This window comes from Hemicordylus capensis, chromosome 1, assembly GCF_027244095.1.
Source record: "Hemicordylus capensis ecotype Gifberg chromosome 1, rHemCap1.1.pri, whole genome shotgun sequence".
Classification (NCBI taxonomy): Eukaryota; Metazoa; Chordata; class Lepidosauria; order Squamata; family Cordylidae; genus Hemicordylus; species Hemicordylus capensis.
In genome coordinates this window covers 290,106,070-290,128,567 of record NC_069657.1, presented here as the reverse complement: position 1 = coordinate 290,128,567, position 22,498 = coordinate 290,106,070, and the positions used below count along the sequence as shown (strand labels likewise).

The window sequence follows — 22,498 nt, the reverse complement described above, 5'->3', positions numbered from 1 at the left end:
AATATAGGCTCCCACTGCCAGCATATCTTGCTTTCCACTGCACAGGTTTTACTTTGAAATGAAGAACGAACATTTCACTTGGACACCTTCTACACTGTTTGAAAAGAAACCATGATATTGTTTTTCTAAACTACAGCTGGGTCGTCTTTATACTTTTTTATTTGCTGTGCATCTCTCCTCGGAATTAAGTTTACTTTAGCAGATACTTATGGCAGCCTTCTTTTAAAAAAACTAAGCTCATAATTTGAACATTTAAAAAACTGCAGTAGTTGTAAACTTCCTGAATTTGGCAGAGTCCTAGAAATTGGAAAAGGATGGATCTAGATCTAATTTGTGCATTATTATTTTTTAAAGAGAACAACAGTTATTTGCTGTTCTTAATGTTCGCTGGTACCAGATTTTATGCAGTCCCATTCTCTTGGGTAGGTATGTAGTGCTAGAATTTCCCCTTAAACATATTTTTAAATATTCTTGAATAGGTAACACACATAAACACATTTTGCATTATCTCCTAACATTTTTATTTCAAAACCAGGGTGCATATATGGATGGTTCTTTGCTACATAAATCCTATTTACAGTCAGAGTGGGAGTCGAGTGGAGCCTTTGGATGTACAGCTGTGTTCCAAGCGGAACTGGAAGTCAGGCATTAAAGCTAATCACTGCCATTGTCCTGATGGAGCAGAAATGACTCATTAATTGAACATTTCTGTCTTGTCCTGCCATAGGGAGGGGGAAAGAGACCATATGCTAAACACACGTGATGCCTTAATTCAAGACTTGATGCTAACATGGGGTGTGGCCCTGAGAACACATTTTTTCATGTAAATGCAGCAACCACACTGAGTATTCAGTAGAAAACTCTGGAAATATTTTTAAAGAGGAACATACCAGGCATATTGCACCAATTCTTCTGTATGAATATGGCTGGTGGCTGATCAATATGATTGACTTTGCCTGCTACAGTCAGAGTGAGTGAGTGGGTGAGTGTGCGTGTGCGTGTGCGTGTGTGTAATTATTTATACTCACAATAGGAAATGATGTTGGATTACCAGACAGGATGTTTATAGCAGACCTCTATAACATATAACAATACATCCATGTCATAACAACAATAGTATCACTTCACAGGTCAATGATCATTGCTTCAGTTTGCCCCATACTGAAACTCCAGGCAGCATACCATGGTGGTCTCCCTAGTGTGTTGTAACCAGGGAACAGCTGCCCTGCAAAATTAACTACTTGCCTATCTTTTCTATACACTGATGTGCTCATGGAGAAGACTAAAGTATAATAATAGTCTCTTCCTTGGTACTGGGAAACTAACAGGTAATAAGATCTTCCAGTGATGATCTATTGACACCAAATACTTGGGAAACATAAAGGACTTTAAAGTATTTGTCGTTTTAATCTAGTAATGTGAAGTAAGAATGTATTTGTAGCCAAGTGAACAATATTGTATACTATGACTGGCACAGTCTGAAGCTCCAAAGAACAGGCACAATTGCCTCAGTTAGAACTACTAATTGCCTACAAACACTTCAGCAGGCTTAGCAGCTCTTCTAACAACACTGAATAGCAACGAGATTTATGCTAACACAACTAGTCTTGCGTTAGCATAAATCCTGTTCCACTAGTGTAAGGCTGTTGCAGAAAGAAATTCGCTTCTGTTCCAGACTAGTTCATGTTGACTAGTGCAACATGTTGCAATTGTTGTGCAACTGGAACAGTAGAACTCAACTCATTATAGAACTTCTCTCATGCACTGAAATATTTTATACACCAATGTTGTTTAACAGAAAACTAGTTGTATAGTTTGCATATTTACAGAAAAGTTCATCTCATGCATATCAATAGAGTTATTTCAGGCATATGCATCTGCCCTATAAACGGAGGCACTTTTCCACTGCATCAATACATATTCAAATGAATTAATACTGCAGCATTCAAAGTAGCCATATTTCAATATATCAGAACGCCACTTTGTGGTCAAAATTCCAAGAATAACGTGTGTCACTTCAGTTCTCCCATGCGTAATAATGCCCTGTGTATATTACTTTTGGGGGGTTTAAAACATGTGTCATTTGTAAAGAACCAAGAAACCTCTGTTAGAATTTTGTATCATTTTTCAACTGATCTTGTCATTCATTAATGATATGATAACAGCTAGAAATCAACAGTGACAGGCAAAACAGCAAAATCCTGACTTGCAACCCCCCCCCCCTTAAAAATACATGTTGCTTGGTCTCCATGAGCTATAGAGCAACAACATGAAATTAAAAGAACTTAAAAGTTCCACACTTTAAAAAAAAGTTTTTCATCTGTTAATATTTCACAAGGTTATGAACTGCATAGATGCATGCATTTTATGTAATACAGACAGAAGAACGTGATTAGCATATCAACAGTTCCGCTAACAATATATTTGCCTTCAGCAATTTATGTTGGAAAGAATCAGAATGCTTACAATTCATTCCACTTGGCACAACATACTCAGATATTATTCACAGCCTAGAAAAGCAACAAGAAGATAAATATTCTGCCACTAATGATGCTGCTTCTTCCCACTATGTTTACAAGCTCTCAGCTATGGTACAGCTGATACTAAACTGTTACTAAGGAAAATCAAGCACTGAAAATAAGTGGCTTGGGCAGCGGATGAGAAGATGGGGAAAATGGGACCGTTGGAATGCGTTACGGGAAACATGCTTTTGTGGGAATATTGTTCAACATCTTACAAAGATGTTTCAATCCCAGACAAACATGCTCATCCAAGTGAGTTCTTTCATCAGCCAAACTCATTCGTTTCTTACTTGCTCATTTTAAAAGCTCGTTATATATTGCAGCCTTGTGTATATATCGTGAAGTGCACAGAGCTGTAATTAAGGTAGATTGCAGACTTCCTTTGACTGAGGCCGCTTGCTACTCTTGTACTGAGGCAGGAATGCTGTGTAATGTGTTATTCTATATGGGTTTTTTTTGGCATTTTTAAAAGCTTTTAAAAAGCTGAAATATATTTGAACATGCCAAAAATGCCTGTTTGAATCAAGATAAATTGTTGTTTTTTTAAGGTGGATTGAACATACCAATTATACATAAAGTAAAGGGAAAGGGTGTTGTGAAGTCGATTTTGACTCCTAGTGCCCACAGAGCCCTGTGGTTGTCTTTGGTAGAATACAGGAGGGATTTACCATTGCCTCCTCCCACGCAGTATGAGATGATGCCTTTCAGGATCGTCCTATATCGCTACTGCCCAATATAGTACCATCAGGGATTCGAACAAACAACCTTCTGCTCGTTAGTCAAGCATTTCTCTCCTGCACTACTTAAGGTGTACTAAAATGCTCTATTCCCCCACCCCGGCAAATACTGTCCATATTTTTGTAAACAGCAGATCAACAGATTAACAGAATACCAAATACTCTTTATATTTAGTCATTTTTAAACTGTGTTTCAGTTTAATGTCCATAGTTTGTTTAATGTTCAGCTAGTGTGATGGGTTGCCATCACACATTTTGAGAAAAAATGCTGCTTAATCCAGAATGCATATGTGCATAGGACATAATGGAAATCTTTTATTTCAGAATGGTCCATTTAACAGCTATCACTGAAACATCACCATTTCTTAATGTCACATTATACATATATTTTACATGATAGATTTTGATTTGGGAAACCTGTAGGTAACAAACTATGCTTCCGACACTGAAATCACAGAGCAGCACGATGCCAGCCACTAATCATTCCCCAAGTCTAATCACCATTTTATTTAACTTGCTTTTAAACTATAAATGATGTGCAATGAGGAAAATTAGGAGTAGGCTGCCATAGCACAGTTGGGTGAACAAGATGATCCAATGAGTTGGAGTCCCTTCCACTTATGTCATGATGCAAATGACTTCCAAAACAAAAAGACATAGGTATTATTTATAGGTATGTTATTTACCTGACAAATACAAAAAGCACCAAGCCCAGCAGAAACTATCTTCTGGTCACTTAGAATAGCAATATTTTAGGGGCATCTATGAATCATTAATGTGCAATCTGAGAGGTGGACCTCAGAATCCTTTGCAATTGAATTGTAGAGTGGGGATGGCCTTGTTTTCTAACTCTGCTCAGTGCAGGAAATCCTGAACTAAAGCATTCCCAACATTCTCTGTTCAGTCTCTGTTTGAATTACTAAAGTTCATGGGTAGGTGGAGGAGAATCCTCCTTGTGTCAGAGAGAATCCACCACCCCATAGGCAAGTGGTCTTCACTATTTTTCAAGCAGGCGCCTCTTTGGCAAAAAGCTGCCATTGTGAGAGCCATTTCCCACTGTGCTGCTGTGCATTGAACTGTGCTTTTCTCAGTGCTGGGAGAGTCCATTAAGAGCCCATGCAGCCCCATTTGGGAGGGAGATCAGCCCACGCTGCGTTGGGCAGTGTGGGCTGGAGCAAGTCTCCCTGCCTTAAATGGCAGGAAGAGCTATTCCGGCTGCACTGCCAACACAGCGTGGGCCGATCTCCCTCCTCAATGGAGCCGTGCGACTCCATTTGGGAGGGAGATTGATCAGCCCTGCTGCGTTGGCAGCGAGACCGGGATTTTGGTTCCAAACGGGGCTGCGCAGCACCGTTTGGGGCCGAAATAACATCCCCTGCATCGGATGTAAGATCAGCACTCACAGCCCCAAATACCTTTTCTCAAATACCTTTCGCTCATCTATCCCTTTCCCCCTTGTGTATGCAGCTTCCTGCCTAATCAAACCATAGCTTTTCAGTTTGGACTTAAGAGCAAAATTATTGTTTTAATTAGGAAATAATGCATCACACTGTTCATTTTCAAGGAGAGGAGGGATCACTATGACTCATTCACAGTCCTGCAATTCATAGTTGAGATGATTGTCCGATTGTCACTGTGTACTACCACTAAGCACAACAGAAGCTGGGGTGCTCATGGGGAATAATAAGATGTAGCCCAAACAGAGAGCAGTCAGAGACTTGCATTTTGCCCTTCTTAGATGCTGCAAGTAGTCTTATCAGGCAGCTGGGAACACAAAAACCAAATTCAGCCTCATGATGTGAAGCTAAGGGGATGCGAGTTGTGAAATTTTGAAAGAAGGAAAGAGATCATAGAGAAAGGAACTAAGATTACATGTGGGATTACAGATTTGTTAGGAGTAGCCCCCTTTTCATCTCAAAACTATATGCTTTTGTGGCAGTACCAGGACTTTTTAGGTCCACATTGGCATTAGGTAAGGTAAAGTGTGCTGTCAAGTTGGTGTCGACTACTGGCGATCACAGAGCCCTGTAGCTGTCTTTGGTAGACTACAGGAAGGGTTTACTATTGCCATTTCCCACGCAGTATGAGATGATGACTTTCAGCATCTCCCTATATTGCTGCTGCCTGATATAGGTGTTTCCCATAGTCTGGGAAATATACCAGCGGGGATTCGAACTGGTGACCTCTGGCTTGCTAGTAAAGTCATTTCCTCACTGCGCCATTCGGTGGCTTCCACATTGGCATTACCAGAGATCAAACAGAAAAAAGACATTTTGCAACAGAATGTGAGAGAAGGCTTGGCATTAGCACCCCTCTCTCAGGCTTGATACTAATATCAAGAGATACTAATATCGAGAGCCAGCGTGGTGTAGTGGTTAGAGTACTGGACTAGGACCGGAGAGACCCGAGTTCAAATCCCCATTCAGCCATGATACTAGCTGGGTGACTCTGGGCCAGTCACTTCTCTCTCAGCCTAACCTACTTCACAGGGTTGTTGTGAGGAGAAACTCAAGTATGTAGTACACCGCTCTGGGCTACTTGGAGGAAGAGCAGGATATAAATGTAATAATAATAATAATAATAATAATAATAATAAAGGCTGAACAGGTCTTTGAGTAAATTGTTTTAATGAAAGACGGTATATAAAATTATCAATCAATCAAATAAATAAATGACTTGGGAAGACTCTAGAAAAAAAGTAACCAAAGTTGGTATGCAAATCCTAGGAAGCTTCCTCCAGGAAATTAAAGGTAATAATAAAATAAAGAAATTCCTCAACAGAGCAATCTCCTACCACTGATTAAATTAGCCTTGAGGACTAAAACTTCATGATTGGATTAATTAATTATAGGCCTCACACCTATAGTGATCTCTACCCTTAAGAAATTCAGCCTATCGGAATTTCCCAAAACAACAAGTTTAGTAATAAGACTTCCTTGCTGCCCCTCAGTGATACTCAGAGAGAAATTCTCACTTTAGAAAAGTAATCTTAATAAAGTGTAAGGTGCTCAATGCTTCTGTCAAATACAATCAGTCTCTGGGGTATAAAAACCCAAGAACTAGTATCACATACAGTACAAATTCACCCATGACAACAGATTTGCCCATTATCCACGCTGCAGGGATCGAGGCCACTCTGATTCTCATTACTTTGACCAACCATCCCATTGCAAAGCACAAATAGAGTGCGCTCTCGCTAGGAAACATAAGAAACATAAGAACAGCCCTGCTGGATCAGGCCCAAGGCCCATCTAGTCCAGCATCCTGTTTCACACAGTGACCCACCAGATGCCGCTAGAAGCCTACAGGCAGGAGTTGAGGACATGCCCTCTCTCCTGCTGTTACTCCCCTGCAACTGGTACTCAGAGGCATCCTGCCTTTGAGCCTGGAGGTGGCCTATAGCCCTCCAAATAGTAGCCATTGATAGACTTTCCTCCATGAAGTTATCCAAACCCCTCTTAAAGCCATCCAGGTTGTTAGCTGTCACCTCATCTCATAGCAGAGAATTCCACAAGTTGATTGTGCATTGTGTGAAAAAGCACTTCCGTTTGCTGGTCCTAAATTTCCAGGCAATCAATTTCATGGGATGAGCCCTGGTTCTACTGTTCTGTGAGAGGGAGAAAAAAAATTCTCTATCTACTTTCTCCATACCATGCATTATTTTATAGACCTCTATCATGTCTCCCTGCAGTCGTCTTTTTTTCTAAACTAAATAGCCCCAGGTGTTGTAGCCTTGCCTCATAAGAAACGTGCTCTAGGCCCCTGGTTATCTTGGTTGCCTACTTCTGCACCTTTTCCAGTACTCCAGGTGTGCCCACACCATAGGTTTGTATAAGGGCATTAGAATATTAGCAGTTTTATTTTCAATCCCCTTCCTAATGATCCCTAGCATTGAACTGGCCTTTTTCACAACTGCCGCACATTGAGTCAACAATTTCAGTGAGCTGTCCACCACGACCCCAAGATCCCTGTCCTGGTTAGTCACTGACAGCTCAGATCTCATCAGCATATACTTGAAGTTGGGGTTTTTCTTCCCAATGTGCATCAAGTTACACTTGCCAACACTGAACCATATTTGCCATTTTGTCACCCACTCACCCAGTTTGGAGAGATCCTTTTGGAGCTCCTCATAATCCGTTTTGGATTTCACTACCCGAAAGAGTTTGGTATCATCTGCAAATTTGGCCACCTCGCTGCTTGCCCCTACTTCTAGATCATATATGAAAAAATCAAAAAGCACCAGCCGCAGTACAGATCCCTGGGGGACCCCACTTCTTACTTAGCTCCATTGTGAAAACTCTCAGTTTATACCTACTCTCTGTTTCCTGTCCTTCAAACAATCAGCAATCCACACATGTACTTGTCCCCTTATCCCATGACTGCTAAGTTTCCTCAGGAGTCTTTGATGAAGAACTTTTTCAAAAGCTTTTTGGAAGTCCAGGTATATTATGTCAACTGGATCACCTTGATCCACACACTTGTTGACACTCTCAAAGAATTCCAAAGGTTTGTTTGCAGAAGCCATTCTGGTTCTCCCCCAGCAGGTCCTGTTGTTCTATGTGCTTTACAATGTTATCCGTGAGCATGCTTGCCATCAATTTGCCTGGAACAGACATTAAGCTAACTGGCCAGTAATTTCCCAGATCGCCCCTGGATCCCTTTTTGAAAATTGGTGTTATATTTGCTATTCTCCAGTCCTCTGGTACAGAGCCTGAATGCAGGGGTAAGTTATATATTTTAACAAGGAGGTTGGCAAATTCACATCTGAGTTCTTTGAAGACTCTTGGATGGATGCGATTTGCCAGTTTTCAGTTTTTCCAGACAGTTTAGAGCACCATCTCTTGTCACTTCTATCTGACTCAGTTCTTTAGCCTCCATCGACAAAAAGCCTGGTTCAGGAACAGGTATATGCTCAGTATCCTCTGCCGTGAAAACGGATGCAAAGAACTCATTTAGCTTCTCTGAAACCTCCATATCCTCCTTAATAACCCCTTTCACTCATTGTCTACTGGTCCAACCACTTCCCTGGCAGTTTCCTGCTTCTGATGTATTTAAAGAAGTTTTTGTTATTCCCTTTGTTGCTTTCAGCTAAATGTTCCTCAAACTCTTTTCGCCTCCCTTATTGTCACCTTGCATTTCTTTTGCCAGAGTTTGTTTTCCTTTCTGTTCTCTTCATTTGCACGCCTTCCAATTTCAGAAGGAAGTCTTTCCTTTTATGGCTTCCTTGACGTTACCTGTTAGCCATGCTGACCTCCTCCTGGAGGTTGATAGCACGTCCCCAGTAGCACATTTCCTTTCAGGCCTTGTATTGTCTCCCACAGGGTTTCTGTGGAGGACTCCGGTCCACCTAGGTTTTCTACCTTGTTAGATTCTATACCTTCTTTAACATACAGTGCTACTCCACCTCCAAGGCATCCCTCCCTGTCTTTTTGATAGAGTTTATATCCAGCCATAAGTGTCCACTGGTTCTCACTGTTCCACCATGTTTCTGTTATGCCCACTATATTTATTTCTGTGTTAGCAACCAAGTGTAGATTCTCTGGTAGCAAATGAGAGTGGATTCATGGTTTGTCATTGAAAATTTCATATGCTACCAGAGAATCTGCACTCAGAACACCTCAGAAACAACAAAAACCAGTACCCCATGGGTTAGCAACTCATGGGGGTGGTTGGCACCCTCTGTGTACTACACCACGACTCACTCTGGGCCACCCCAACACCCCCCAAGTGCAGTTATGGGTCTGCTGAAACCTCATTCTTCCTTATGGAGAAGAACCTTCTTCCTTATGGAGAAGACATGTACACTTCAAAAATCACTTAAAAATCAGCCCTTTGTCCAACTCCTTTCAAATAATTGTGGTAGCTTCCTTGCCCCCTTTGGGCACTACCACCCACCACACTCTGCTTACCCCTTTCTCCCTGACATGAAGCTATACATGTGCTGAAACCTCAATTCTTCTCTATGGAGAAAAACCTTAAAGACGTGTAAATTATTCCCTATGAGGGATTCAGAAATACTTTTAAAATTCACCAATAATCCAAGGAGTGTCCAATTGCCTTGGGGTTTGCCTACCACCCACCCCACATTTGTGCTCCACAATAGAGTATAATGGTGCTCCACGAGAGAGTATAATTGGCTGGTTCGAGTCCCATTACACCCTATGAGAAAAATAATTAAAATATTTCAAATATTAATAAAAAACAATAGGAGTGTCCAATTGCTTTGGGGTTTGGGTGGTTGTTGGCACCCATGGGTGCTCCACAACAGGGAATAATGGGCTGGTTTGAGTCACATTATACCCTATGATAAAAAAATAAAAATATAATTCAAAAATTCATTAAAAATTGTACGAGTGTCCAATTGCTTTGAGGGTTGGGTGGTAGGTACCCATGGGTGCCAGCTACCACTGGTTTGAACTGGTTTGAACCAAACTCCTCCTCCCAGTTTGGTTTGAATTCGAACCTGCAGCTCGAACCTGATGGCTGGTTTGGTTTGAATTCAAACCATCGAACCAGACCAGTTCGAATTCAAACTGGTTTGTACATTCCTACCGGCACCAACATCTCATCCACACATTGAAACCCCTTAGCTCTGTCTGTCTCACTGTAACTGCGTGTGGAACAGGTAGCCTTTCTGAGAATGCTACCTTGGAGGTCCTGGACTGAAATACACTACTTATCAGCCTAAATTTGGCTTCCAGGACCACCCGACTACCTTTCCCCACATCCTTGGTGATGACATGCACCACGACAGCTGTCTCCTCCCCAGCACTGCCCAACAGTCTATCTAGTTGCTGTGTGATGTCTGCAACCTTTGCACCAGGCAGGTAAGTCATCGTGCAGTCAGCTCGCAGTTTACAAAGCCATCTCTCTATACCTCTAATGATTGAATCGCCCGCTGCTCCCGCTATGTGTAAGAAAAGTCCTACACATTCCCAACCCTGATAATTTCTGAGCTGAAATCACTATTTCAGGGTCTCTCAATCCCCAATCACTAAGATAGTTACCTGGAGTATTCCTCACCAAGCAGATCTCTTAACCTCATTGTTCCAGCCTAGGCAAGCTGCAAGACATGTAGATATAGCCACTTCCCCAAACTGCACACTTTAGAACAGGGATTCCTTTCCTCTATTTCCATTTCTTATCTATTATTTACCAGTAAAGTTGAGTTCCCTCTAACAGCGAATTTCAGATGTTGTTGACTACAACTCCCAGCATCCAGCTGGGATGACGTGGTGACAGCCAACAACCTGGATGGCTTTAAGAGGGGTTTGGATAACTTCATGGAGGAGAAGTCTATCATCGGCTATTAGCTGGAGGACTATAGGCCACCTCCAGCCTCAAAGGCAGGATGCCTCTGAGTACCAGTTGCATAGGAGTAACAGCAGGAGAGAGAGGGCATGTCCTCAACTCCTGCCTGTTGCTTCCAGTGGCATCTGGTGGGCCACTGTGTGAAACAGGATGCTGGACTAAATGGGCCTTGGGCCTGATCCAGTAGGGCTGTTCTTCTGTTCTTATCCCCAGCTGCAAAGGGAATTATGGGAGTTGTCAACGACATCTGGGATTCCCTGTTAGAGGGAACACTGGTAATCCACCACTGTCTGCATGAAAGCACACCCCCATGCAGGCTATCTCCCTGTTTGACAAACACAGCATAGTGGAGGTCCGTATTCACCAAAAGGTTTCTCCACATACATTGGGTTATTGGAGATAGGAAAGAGGCAGTTAGGCTTAGGGGTGCACACAGACTGTTTTCCGTGGATCGGTCTGAATTAACACTGAACCGTGGGTTCGCAAACCAGTTTGGTTGAACCGACCGGCTGGGCCGATCAGTTCAACAAACCAACTGATGGGTGCTTAATTTGTGATTCAATGATCTACTGACTCAGATAAAATTCTAAAATTCATTTTAAAAAAATCACCTGATCACTTGATTACTTTGAAGGTTGGGTGTTAGGTAGCACCCATCATGTTCTACTACCCAACCCACTTTGGTGTCCCTAGGAGCTACCCATGGGGAAGAATGGGGTGGTTCAAGCTCCCCATTATTCCCTATGGGTGAAATAGCACACTGTGCACACACATTATACAAGTTTTGAAACACTATTTCACAAACAGACCAAACCGCAACTCAAGGAAGGCAGGAAGGCACCCAAGTTCAGCCTTTGTCAGTCTGAGATCTAGCAAAACCAGATAGTTATAGCAGCAATAGGAAGCTAGCACTGCATAATTACTCAGTGCTGAGAAAAGAAAACCACAAAATCAAACTTCCCTTGATCCCTTTCTCCACCTCTGATGATAGGGCTCTCTCTGCCTCCCAGTACCTTTTAATACATTTTGAAACTCTCCTTTTTTGTTCCCCCTTTTGTCAATCTGAGATCCAGCAAAACAGTTATAGCAGGAAGCACAGTATATACTCAGTGCTGAGAAAACAAAACAAAATCAAACCTTCCTTCCTCCTGTCCTGATGTATCCTCTCCTTCATAAGGGCTCTCTCTCCCCCCCTCTCTCTCTGCCTCCCAGTCCCTTTGAGTTTTGAATACATTTTGAAATTCCCTCCAAAAGTTCCCCCTCCCCCCAGCCAACCAACACTTGATTTGAATGACAAGCCAACCAAGAAGAAAGGAAATTGCAAGCCAATCAGAACACAGTGGCAGAAAACCAATTAGCAAGGGAAGAACAAGACAACAGCCCTCTAAATGGCGCCTGGGGTTGCCATAGCCACTCGAACTGTCAAGCTGGTTCACTTTCAACTGGGCTCAATTCGGTTCAATCTTGGACCAGCCCCCCTTTTTTGAAGGGCAGTCAAACTGCTCAAACCGGCCCAGTTTGCGGTGGACTGGTTTGCAATAAAACCATTCTGCACACTCGTAGCTAGGCTCCTGTAGCCCAATAATTGTTTTCTTAGAGCAGTGCAGGCCAAAGCCGGTCCTGCCCCCTGACACTGGTGTCAGCATCAGGAGTCATAGCCTCAAACCGAGCAAGGATTTAAGCCAGTAATGATACTCAGGTGTTCCATACCCAAATAGAAAGCACTAAGGCCCCGGTCAAAAGGTAGCTTAGGAAACTCCTTCATTGCTGTTCATATAACTACTCTGCATGCACATAATATATGCTGCTGGGTAGGCAGACTGGATAATCTTTGCACAAATGACAACCCCAGAAAAAAACAGTGGTTCTCTAGAACGGTTTCCTAAGAAGGGGAAAGGTCAACATCACTTGAAATAGGAGACAGAAAATATTTTATAAATGCCATTTTACCTTTTGCCACCCCAAGTCTCTCAGGCCTGTTTATAGCTCCCCCCCCACCTGCTGCCGCCACCCCCGTGTGGAGCCTTTCAGCCACCTTGGAAATAGAATAATTATCAAGTGATGCAATGGTTACCATGGAGAAGCTGTGAAGTTTTCTTTATTTTGAGTTGAATGGCAGAGACTGCAAAACAGAGCAGCTGTACAACTTGCTAAGAAATAAGCAACTGCCAATCAGCTGCTACAATAATTGGTAACTTTTTTTTTTTTAAAGGACCAGGGTAAGAAACTGCATCTCATTTTTTCAGCTCTATACTTCCCAGTTCTGTTGAGAATAAGATTTCACCTTGGGAGGGTGAAGGCAAAAATATCCACTGAAGGATAATTAAAGAAGACCTGCCCACATTAAATTCATCCAATATGATTTATGCAAGGCCAGTTAGAAACTTGCTGTTTTGGCTATTAATATGACTAACACAGGGGATTGGAGCTCATAATATGCTTGTGAAATTTGATCACCTCTCAGAGCACGTCTTCTATCCCTGCATAGAAAATGCTGACATTTACCATAAGTTTTATGTGTTTAGCAGGTCCAAAGGGAAAAAGTCAGAAAATCATGATATTTCCAGCAAATTTTCAGTCAGTTAAGTACCTTCAGGATCTGAAAATGTGTAAATGACAACATTTTGACATTATTTATGCATATTCAGTATTTCATGGGTGTAAATGTGAAAAACTTTTCCGTAGGTTTACCATGATCTTGAGAATGATGGGTAAATATCAAGATTCACCAAATTCTGACATTTTACAGTACACTTAAAGTTCAGGGAAGTGCAACCTCCTGTGCAACCTACCAACTTCCATCTTTGTCAGTTTCACCACCTGTCTCAGACATAATTTATATAAGTGGCCAATATCAATTACAGATTAGCCTCTATGAACTGTTTGTATGCGTTTCTGGATCTGCTTCAGGCTTTTCTGTTAAAAACCAGGAAAATCTTGGTTCACAACTGATAATTTTAAAACAAATCCAGCAAAGGACCATGAATAAATTGCACAGCCAAACTGCAAAGTTCTGGAGGGCCTTATATTGTGGAAGTCATATGGGGTAAATTTAATCTATTTATACTTCAGTGGATACTTTAGTCCTCATCCTCCCAAGATGGATTCTCGTTCTTAAATAAACTGAAAGAAGCAGAGCTGGAAAAAGTAAGATGCAGCTTTTTACTCCACTTTAAAAAAATGTTACAAATTACTGAAGCCATTAATTGGCAGCTGATTATTTATTATACACATTATTATAATAATGTGTTTTTTGAGTTCCCTGCCATAAAACACAATGGGTCTTTCAGCAACACAGGTGTAAGAAGTACTTATGATTCAGACTGCAAGTTCATATAGTATATGGAAAAAATATTTTATAATTATTTTAGTTTAGTTTCTATCTAAACGTGGGAAAACATGTTTGTTTAGAACAATTGTGATAGAATGAACATAGGAACATATCCTGCATTATACCAAGGAACCATCTAATTTAGTATTGTGTACTCACCAGCAACCAATGTGAGAGTTCAACCCAGGCAGGACGTTTGCAGAGCAAGAGGTAGTAGCCAACCTCATTTTTTCTCTGCACGCCACAGTGCCCAGTATTGGATATATGACTTCTAGTTATGGACTACATCTAAAGCAAAGGTATACATTTTAAATTTGCACAAAATATCTTCAGAATTATTCTCTAGTTTCAGCATTTTAAATAAAGAACTTGATTTCGCTTTGCAGAGGCACAGGTAGCAGATGACTCATGAACAATTTATGGACAATACTTCAAAAGCTGTACATGAAATGAATTCACACAAACTTAGCAACATTTACTTAAGCCTTTTGGGGGTTTTCCAAGAAGTATTATTTCAGAAGGATAGTTGGATCTAAAGGTAAAGTGTGCCATCAAGTCGATTTCGACTCCTGCTGCCCACAGAGCCATGTGGTTTTTCTCTGGTAGAATACAGGAGGCGTTTACCATTGCCTCCTCCTGTGCAGTATGAGATGATACCTTTCAGCATCGTCCTATATCGCTGCTGTTTAGGCTATAGATGTTTTGAACCGGCAGCCTTCTGCTTGTTAGTCAAGCATTTCCCTGCTGTGCCACTTAGGCATATCTTAAACTGAGCCTCCTACACAATGCAAGTTTCTAAATGCTGAAGAGATAGACAAGATTCACAAAAGAAATAAGCAGCAGTGGGAACAGGCTTCATTTTACTGGCTACATTTTAACTTTGGTTAAAGATGCACTTATAACAGAAGGCCTTGAACAACTAACCTGTGCAAAAGCCGCATTTTAAAAGAGTTTCCTACCATTACTTTGTCCTCTTCCATGTTTGTTTCCTGGCTGTATCTTTTATCTCTGTTACAAGATCTCTGAGGCAGGGATGGGCTATTTATGATTTGATTTTACAGTACACAGCACAATAGTTCTTATGGGTCTCGAAAGGCAAAAAAATGGCTATTTTAAGTGTAATCATTGATGCAGTCACCCCAGAGGCGTAACTATAGGGGGGGCAGGGGGGCACGTGCCCCGGGCGCCATCTTTTCTGGTCACATGGGGGGCGCCGCCATGACAATTTTTTTTAAAAAAAAATTTTGTTAATACAAATGTTTCCTGCTCAGTGCAGCAGCGCTGCAGCAGTCAAGGGAGCGCATAGGCGCCCCCTCCCCCACGAGCAGTCCCTTCTGCACCACCCACGGGGCCCCCCATTGCTTTGCTGGCACCTGGCGGCCAGTCAGTGGCCTGGCTTGGCGGCAGCGGGTGCTTGTGAGAAAAAAACTAAGTATAATATAGTATGTTGGGGGGGGGCGGGGGGCGCCATTTCAGTTCTTGCCCCGGGCGCCGTTTTTCCTAGTTACGCCTCTGAGTCACCCTGATCCATTTTTAACCGATCAGAAGAATTGTAGAATAAAGAGGTTTTGCCACAAACAGGTGAAAAACATGGCAGTACATTTCTGATGACACAGGCTTCAGCCTTAGAGAAAGTTACTTCAGAGAAGTCCCAATGAAGCAAAAAGGCATTATCTAAATGTGCTGTACTCAGCCGATCATTTCAATGGACAATGAAAAGAAAGCAGTAGTAACACTTGTACTACTAGGAACATATTGACTGTTTGCACTTAAGGTCAATAAAGAATTCTAGACTGGATTACTAAGACCATTAGCTTTAGTGACACTTGTTCTCAACTTGTATGTTATTATGATACCAAAGCAGTTGTCAAAGCAGAACAAGAATTAAAGGAGAAACTGTGACATTATAGTATATAAAACTTAGCCATTTGTTTTTACAGCTGTGTAAAAATTAAATATACTCAGTCGAAATATTCTAATTTTCTTATTTTTTTATTTATTTAACACATTTCATACCACCCAAAACTTGATATATTATATTATGTCAAATAGTATTATCAATATTACATATTATATGTTATTGATAATATTATTTGACATAATATAATATGTAATATAATAATAATATAATATAATATGTAATAATATAATATGTATTATATGTAATATTAGAAAATTGACATAAAACTTATATTATTGACATATTAGTAGGGGTGTGAACGGACCGGTTCGGAGGCCATTCTAAAGGCCTCCAGACCGGTCCGGACACGGGTGGTTTTGGTTCGGGTGGGGGGTTCTAAAGGAGTACGGGGGGGTGTTACTCACCCCCTCAAGAATGGCACCGTATATTATAGAGTAAGCGGGCGGCATACCTTCCTGCCGCCCGCTTCATTCCCCCTCCTCTCGGCGCGGCTGCAGTGAGTCATTGCGAATAATCTTCTTCCTCCGTTTTGAACATGCAATCGGGCGGCAGGGTATCACCCAGTCCCTGCCGCCCGGCTCTTCAATTCTCCCGGCTCGGCTGGCGGCCGCCCCCCGCAGCCCGAAGACCCCTGCCGCCCCTTCCCTTCCCATACTCAACGGGTCGGCAGGAGAACTCCCCTGCCGACCCGTCCCCTTCGCCCGCTGAGCTGCAAATGGCTTCTAGGAAGCCTTTTGCGCGCCTGCGCAAAAGGCTTCCTAGAAGCCATTTGCAGCTCAGCGGGCGAAGCGAGCAGACGGCAGGGAGTTCTCCTGCCGCCCGCTCTCCACTTTAGAGCGGAGAGTGGAGAGCGGGCGGCAGGAGAACTCCCTGCCGTCTGCTCGCTTCGCCCGCTGAGCTGCAAATGGCTTCTAGGAAGCCTTTTGCGCAGGCGCGCAAAAGGCTTCCTAGAAGCCATTTGCAGCTCAGCGGGCGAAGGGGACGGGTCGGCAGGGGAGTTCTCCTGCCGACCCATTGAGTATGGGAAGGGAAGGGGCGGCAGGGGTCTTCGGGCTGCGGGGGGCGGCCGCCAGCCGAGCCGGGAGAATTGAAGAGCCGGGCGGCAGGGACTGGGTGATACCCTGCCGCCCGATTGCATGTTCAAAACGGAGGAAGAAGATTATTCGCAATGACTCACTGCAGCCGCGCCGAGAGGAGGGGGAATGAAGCGGGCGGCAGGAAGGTATGCCGCCCGCTTACTCTATAATATACGGTGCCATTCTTGAGGGGGTGAGTAACACCCCCCCTATTCCCTATTGGAACCCCCCACCCAAGTGCCGGACCGCAGCTCCGCGGTTCCGTGCACACCCCTACATATTAGCATAAGCACATAAGATAAACCCTGCTGGATCAGGCCCAAGGCCTATCTAGTCCAGCATCCTATTTCACACAATGGCCCATCAGATACCTCTGGGAAGACCACAGGCAAGAGTTGAGGGCATGCCATCTCTCCTGCTGTTCCTCCCCTGCAACTAGTATTTAGAGGCGTCTTGCCTCTTAGGCTAGGGGTTGCCCTCAGAATTGTAGCCATTGATAGACTTGTCCTCCATTAATTTATCAAAGCCCTTCTTAAAGTCTTCCAGGATGGTGGTTTGTCACCACATCTTGTGGCAGATAATTCCATAGCATGGGCCAAGGTATGTAAGAGAACGCCTTCTTCCCTCTCACCTATTGAGAACCCTGCCACCTATTGAGTTCATCAGGGGAGGTTCATTTGAGGTTGCCACCAGCTCATCTGGTGGCAACTCGGAGGTGAGCTTTTTCTGTAGTTGCCCCAGGGCCATTGAACACACTTCCTGCTGAGATTCGAGCTGCTCCACCCAATGGCTTTTAGGAAACAACTGAAGACACATCTCTTCAGCCAAGCTGGGGAGGGAAGAACTTAAGGCTGTCGCACTTCACTATATGTTCAATGTCACACTGTATCCTACACATATTATATCCTTTTGTGCAACCAACAAAAATAATAGTACATCAACTTCATAACCTCAGCATAGCAAATAGCCAAGAGATGCTAAATGACTGTACCTTAGAACAGTTAGTCGTGGAACCAACCAGAGAGATGGTGACCTTGGACTTAATTGTGATTGGTGCCTAGGACATGTAATGATAGATGACTTCAAGTACCCACACATAGACTGGGTAAATTCACATTCAGGTAATGAAAGAGAGGCAACATTTCTAGACGTGCTAGATGACTATGCCGTAGAACAGTTAATCAGGGAAACTGACCAGAGAGATGGCGACCTTGTACTTAATTCTGAGTGGTGCCCAGGACCTGGTGTGAGATGTCAGAGTTGCAGAACCACTGGGAAGCAATGACCATAGTGTGATCCAATTCAGCATATATGCAAGTGGAGAATTATCAAGGAAGTCCAACACAGATGCATTTGACTTCAGAAGTGGAAACTTCTCAAAAAATGAGGGGACTGGTAAGAAGATAGTTGAAAGGGAAAGTCAGGAGGGTCAAATCACTCCAGAAAGCATGGAACTCATTTAAAACCACAGTACTAGAAGCTCAGCTGGAACTTATACCAAGAAGGAGGAAAGGTACCACCAAGTTCAGGAGGATGCCAGTGTGGCTAACAAGTAGAGTCAAGGCAGCTCTAAAAGGGAAGAAGACTTCCTTCAGAAAATGCCCAAATGAAGAGAACAGAAAGGAACATAAACTCTGGCAAAGGAAATGCAAGGAGGCAACAAGAGATTCAAAAAGAGAGTTTGAGGAGCATATAGCTAGAAGTGTCAAGGGGAATAACAAAAACTTCTTTAAATATATCAGAAGTAGAAAACCTGCCAGGAAGAAGTTTGGCCCCTTAGGTGATGTGGGGGTGAAAGGGATTATTAAGGAGGATATTGCAGAGAAGCTGAATGAGTTCTTTGCATCTGTCTTCACAGCGGAGGATACTGACCATATACCGTCTCTGGAATTGAGCTTTTCAGGTTTAGAGGCTGAAGGACTGGACCAATTTGAGGTGACAATGTTCAGATGTTCTTAACTGTCTTGAAAACCTAAAAATTAACAAATCGTCAACGCCAGATGGCATCCACCCAAGAGTTCTGAAGAAACTCAAATGTGAAATTGCTGATATCCTAGCAAAACTATCTAACTTGTCTCTACAATCAGGCTCTGTACCAGAGGACTGAAAAGTAGTCAATGTAACTCCAATTTTCAAAAAGGGATCCAGCGGGGAACCCAGGAAATTACAGGCCAGTTAGCTTAATTTTGGTGCCGGGTAAATTGATCGAAAGCATACTTAAGGACAAAATTGTTAAACATATAGGGAAAAGGCCTTGATAAAGGAGAACCAGAATTGCTTCTGCAACGACAAGTCTTGCCTCACTAACCTTTTGGAATTCTTTGAGAGTGCCAAATGTGGATAAATTTTATCTGGTTGGACTTGGACTTCCAAAAAGCTTTTGACAAAGTCCCCCACCACTTTCTCTTGAGTAAACTTCGCAGTCATGGGATAAGGGGACAGGTTCATGTGTGGGTTGGTAACTGGTTGAAGGACAGGAAACAGAGGGTAGAAATAAATGGTCAGTTTTCACAAAGGAGGGGAGTAGAAAGTGAGGTCCCCCAGGGATCTGTACTGGGACCAGTGATCTTTAACTTTTTCATAAATGATCTAGAAGTTGGAGTAACCAGCGAAGTGGCCAAATTTTCAGAAGACTCATCCTCCTGAACTTTGCAGATAACACTAAACTATTTAAGGGTTGTGAGGAGCTGCAAAAAGATGTGATGACCATATGGGGGTCGTGGAGAAGGATTCCTCAGATGAATACCCAGAGCAGGGGGAGCAGGTTGAAAATCCAGTTGACTCATCAGAGCCAGAGCCGGCAGGCATGCAGGCCCCTCTGCCTCCTCCCCTTCCTCCTCCTGATAAAGCGTCTGAGGCCTCTGAAGTTGAGGTGCCTGTCCCAGATCCCCGGCAGCAACGTGTGGCCAGAGTACAGGCTCAAAGGGAGGAATGCCACAGGTTGAAGAGACTGGCAAGAAGGAACAGGTGTTCCAGCTCTGACTCTGGGGAGACCCAAGTTCAAATCCCCATTCACCATGCTACTTCCTGGGTGACTCTGGGCCAGTCACTTCTCTCTCAGCCTAACCTACTTCAAAGGGTTGTTGTGGGGAGAAACTTAAGTATGTAGGAAGAGCGGGATATAAAATGTGAATTAATAATAATAATAATAATAATAATAATAATAATAATAATACCCGTTTTACGGGAGAAACAGCAGGAGAGAGGGCATGCCCTCACTTCTTGCCTGTGGGCTCCCCATCTGGTAGGCCTCTATGTCAAAAAGGATGCTGGACCAGGTAGGCATTTTGTGGGGAAGTACTTCCTTTTGTCAGTCCTCAGTTTCTTAGCAACCAGTTTCATTAGATGACCCCTGGTTCTAGTGTTGTTTATTATTATTATTATTATTATTATTATTATTATTATTATTATTATTTCTTGTTTACACAGTCAGACAGGTGTTATTGACTGGTTTGTTTTTATCCAGACATCGAGTCCTTCCCAAGGACCTGGGATGGCTGAATTTTATCATCAGTACTGTTGGTTATTATAGATATCGTCGCAAAATATAGGCTGTTCCCAGTAAAGTTGCTTTTTGTAATTGGCTAATGGTGATTTCTGTGGCCTCTATGGTGTTGAGGTGCTCTTCAAGTTGTTTTGGAATTGCACCTAGGGTGCCAGTTACCACTGGGATTATTTTGGTCTTTTTCTGCCACAGCCTTTCAGTTTCAATTTGTAGATCTTTGTATTTTGTGATTTTTTTTCTATTTCTTTTTCTTCTATTCTGCTATCCCCTGGTATTGCTATGTCGATTATTTTAACTTGTTTTTCTTTCTTCTCGACTACAGTTATAGCTGGTGTATTGTGTGGCAGATGTTTGTCTGTTTGTAGTCGGAAGTCCCATAATATTTTTACATCTTCATTTTCGACAACTTTTTCAAGTTTATGGTCCCACCAATTTTTGGCTACAGGTAGCTTGTATTTTTTGCAGATGTTCCAGTGTATCATCCCTGCTACCTTGTCATGCCTTTGTTTGTATTCAGTCTGTGCAATATTTTTACAACAGCTGATTAGGTGGTCCACTGTTTCATCTGCTTCTTTACAAAGGCGGCACTCGCTGTTTGTTGTTGACTTTTTTACTTTTGCTCTTATTGCATTTGTTTTTAGTGCCTTTTCTTGTGCAGCCAGTATTAAACCCTCTGTTTCTTTCTTCAAGTTGCCATTCTTAAGCCATTGCCAGGTCTTGGTGAGGTCTGATTTTCCACTTATATTGTGCAAATAGTGACCATGCAGTGGCTTATTTTTCCATTTTTCTGCTCGGTTCTTGACTTGTTCTTTCTTGTAGCCCTGCTTTCTTTCATTGGTGCTGAATAGTTTCTCGTTCTTGACCATTTGAAGTGCATCTTCTTCACTGTCCTTGATATATTCTTCAAGGCCTCTTTTCTCCTCCTCTACTGTTTGATGGACTAGCAGCATTCCTCTTCCACCTGAGCTGCGAGGGAGGTATAGCCTATCTACATCACTGCAGGGGTGCAGAGCATGATTGATGGTCATTATTTTCCTGGTCTTACAATCTAGCTCTGCCTGGGTCCAGTCTATTATTCCTGCAGTGTATCTGATAACAGGTATCGCCCAGGTGTTTATGGCTTGTATGGTGTTCCCGCCATTGAGTTTGGACTTGAGGATTTTTCTAACTCTCCTGATGTATTCACTTCCAATTTTTCTTTTAACTTCAGCATGTGCAATGTTATCATATGATGATGATGATTTCATTTTATATCCTGCTCTTCCTCCAAGGAGCCCAAAGCAGTGTACTACATACTTAAGTTTCTCCTCACAACAACCCTGTGAAGTAGGTTAGGCTAAGAGAGATGTGACTGGCCTAGAGTCACCCTGCAAGTATCATGGCTGAATGGGGATTTGAACTTGGGTCTCCCCAGTCCTAGTCCAGCACTCCAACCACTACACCACGCTGGCTCTATGTGTGTGAGAGAAATTTATCTCACTCCACTCTACGCACACCATACATAATTTTATAGACCTCTATCATGTTGCTCCTCAGTCATCTGTTTTGTAAAATAAAAAGCCCCAGGTGTTGTAGCCTTACCTCGTAAAGAAGGTCCTCTAGGCCCCTGATCATCTTGGTCTCCCTCTTCTGCATTAGAGATGTGGAGAACTGTTTCTGTTTGAATGGGGTTCATCTCAAACTGTCCTGGTTTGGCCAGGCCCCCCAAAGAGGGGGCCAGTCTGAGTTTGAACAGAGTCGAGCACGATTTGAATCAAACTGGTTCAAATGTGGTGGCTGCCATTACTGTGGATTTTTCTGCCCTGATGATTGATTTTTGGCTATTGCCTTCTGATTGGCTAGAGATCTCCTTTGCTCTGGTTGGCTTGTCATTTAAATCAGAGTGTTGTCAGGGCAACTCTGCCCCCATTGGTTCTCCCATTAGGGAGAGGGGAGCAAAAAAGAGTGAGTTTCAAACTGTATTTAAATCCAGGCATTGCCTGCCTGGTTTATTCTTCCTCTGGTTTCAGAAGAGCTCTGTCTATGCTGCAGCTGCTGTGGCTTTGGATTGCTTGCTGCTGCTTTCTGTGCCTTGGTGGACTGTAGCTGCTGTGGA

The 22,498-nt window shown here is 42.8% G+C and overlaps 1 protein-coding gene across 14 annotated transcripts in view; it reads right to left on the bottom strand.

Annotated features, from left to right (window-relative positions):
- The window catches only part of DLGAP2 (DLG associated protein 2), a 691,732-nt gene that overhangs the window by 166,387 nt on the left and 502,847 nt on the right, over positions 1 to 22,498 (bottom strand). The window contains exon 1 of one of the 14 annotated variants that reach the window (XM_053286143.1): positions 21,985 to 22,216. The exons of the other annotated variants lie outside the window; for them this stretch is intronic. Coding sequence (XP_053142118.1) covers positions 21,985 to 22,078 — 94 coding nt within the window. The 5' untranslated portion in view covers positions 22,079 to 22,216. Of the gene's footprint in view, positions 1 to 21,984; positions 22,217 to 22,498 lie in introns of those variants that run through there. 14 annotated transcript variants of the gene reach the window in all.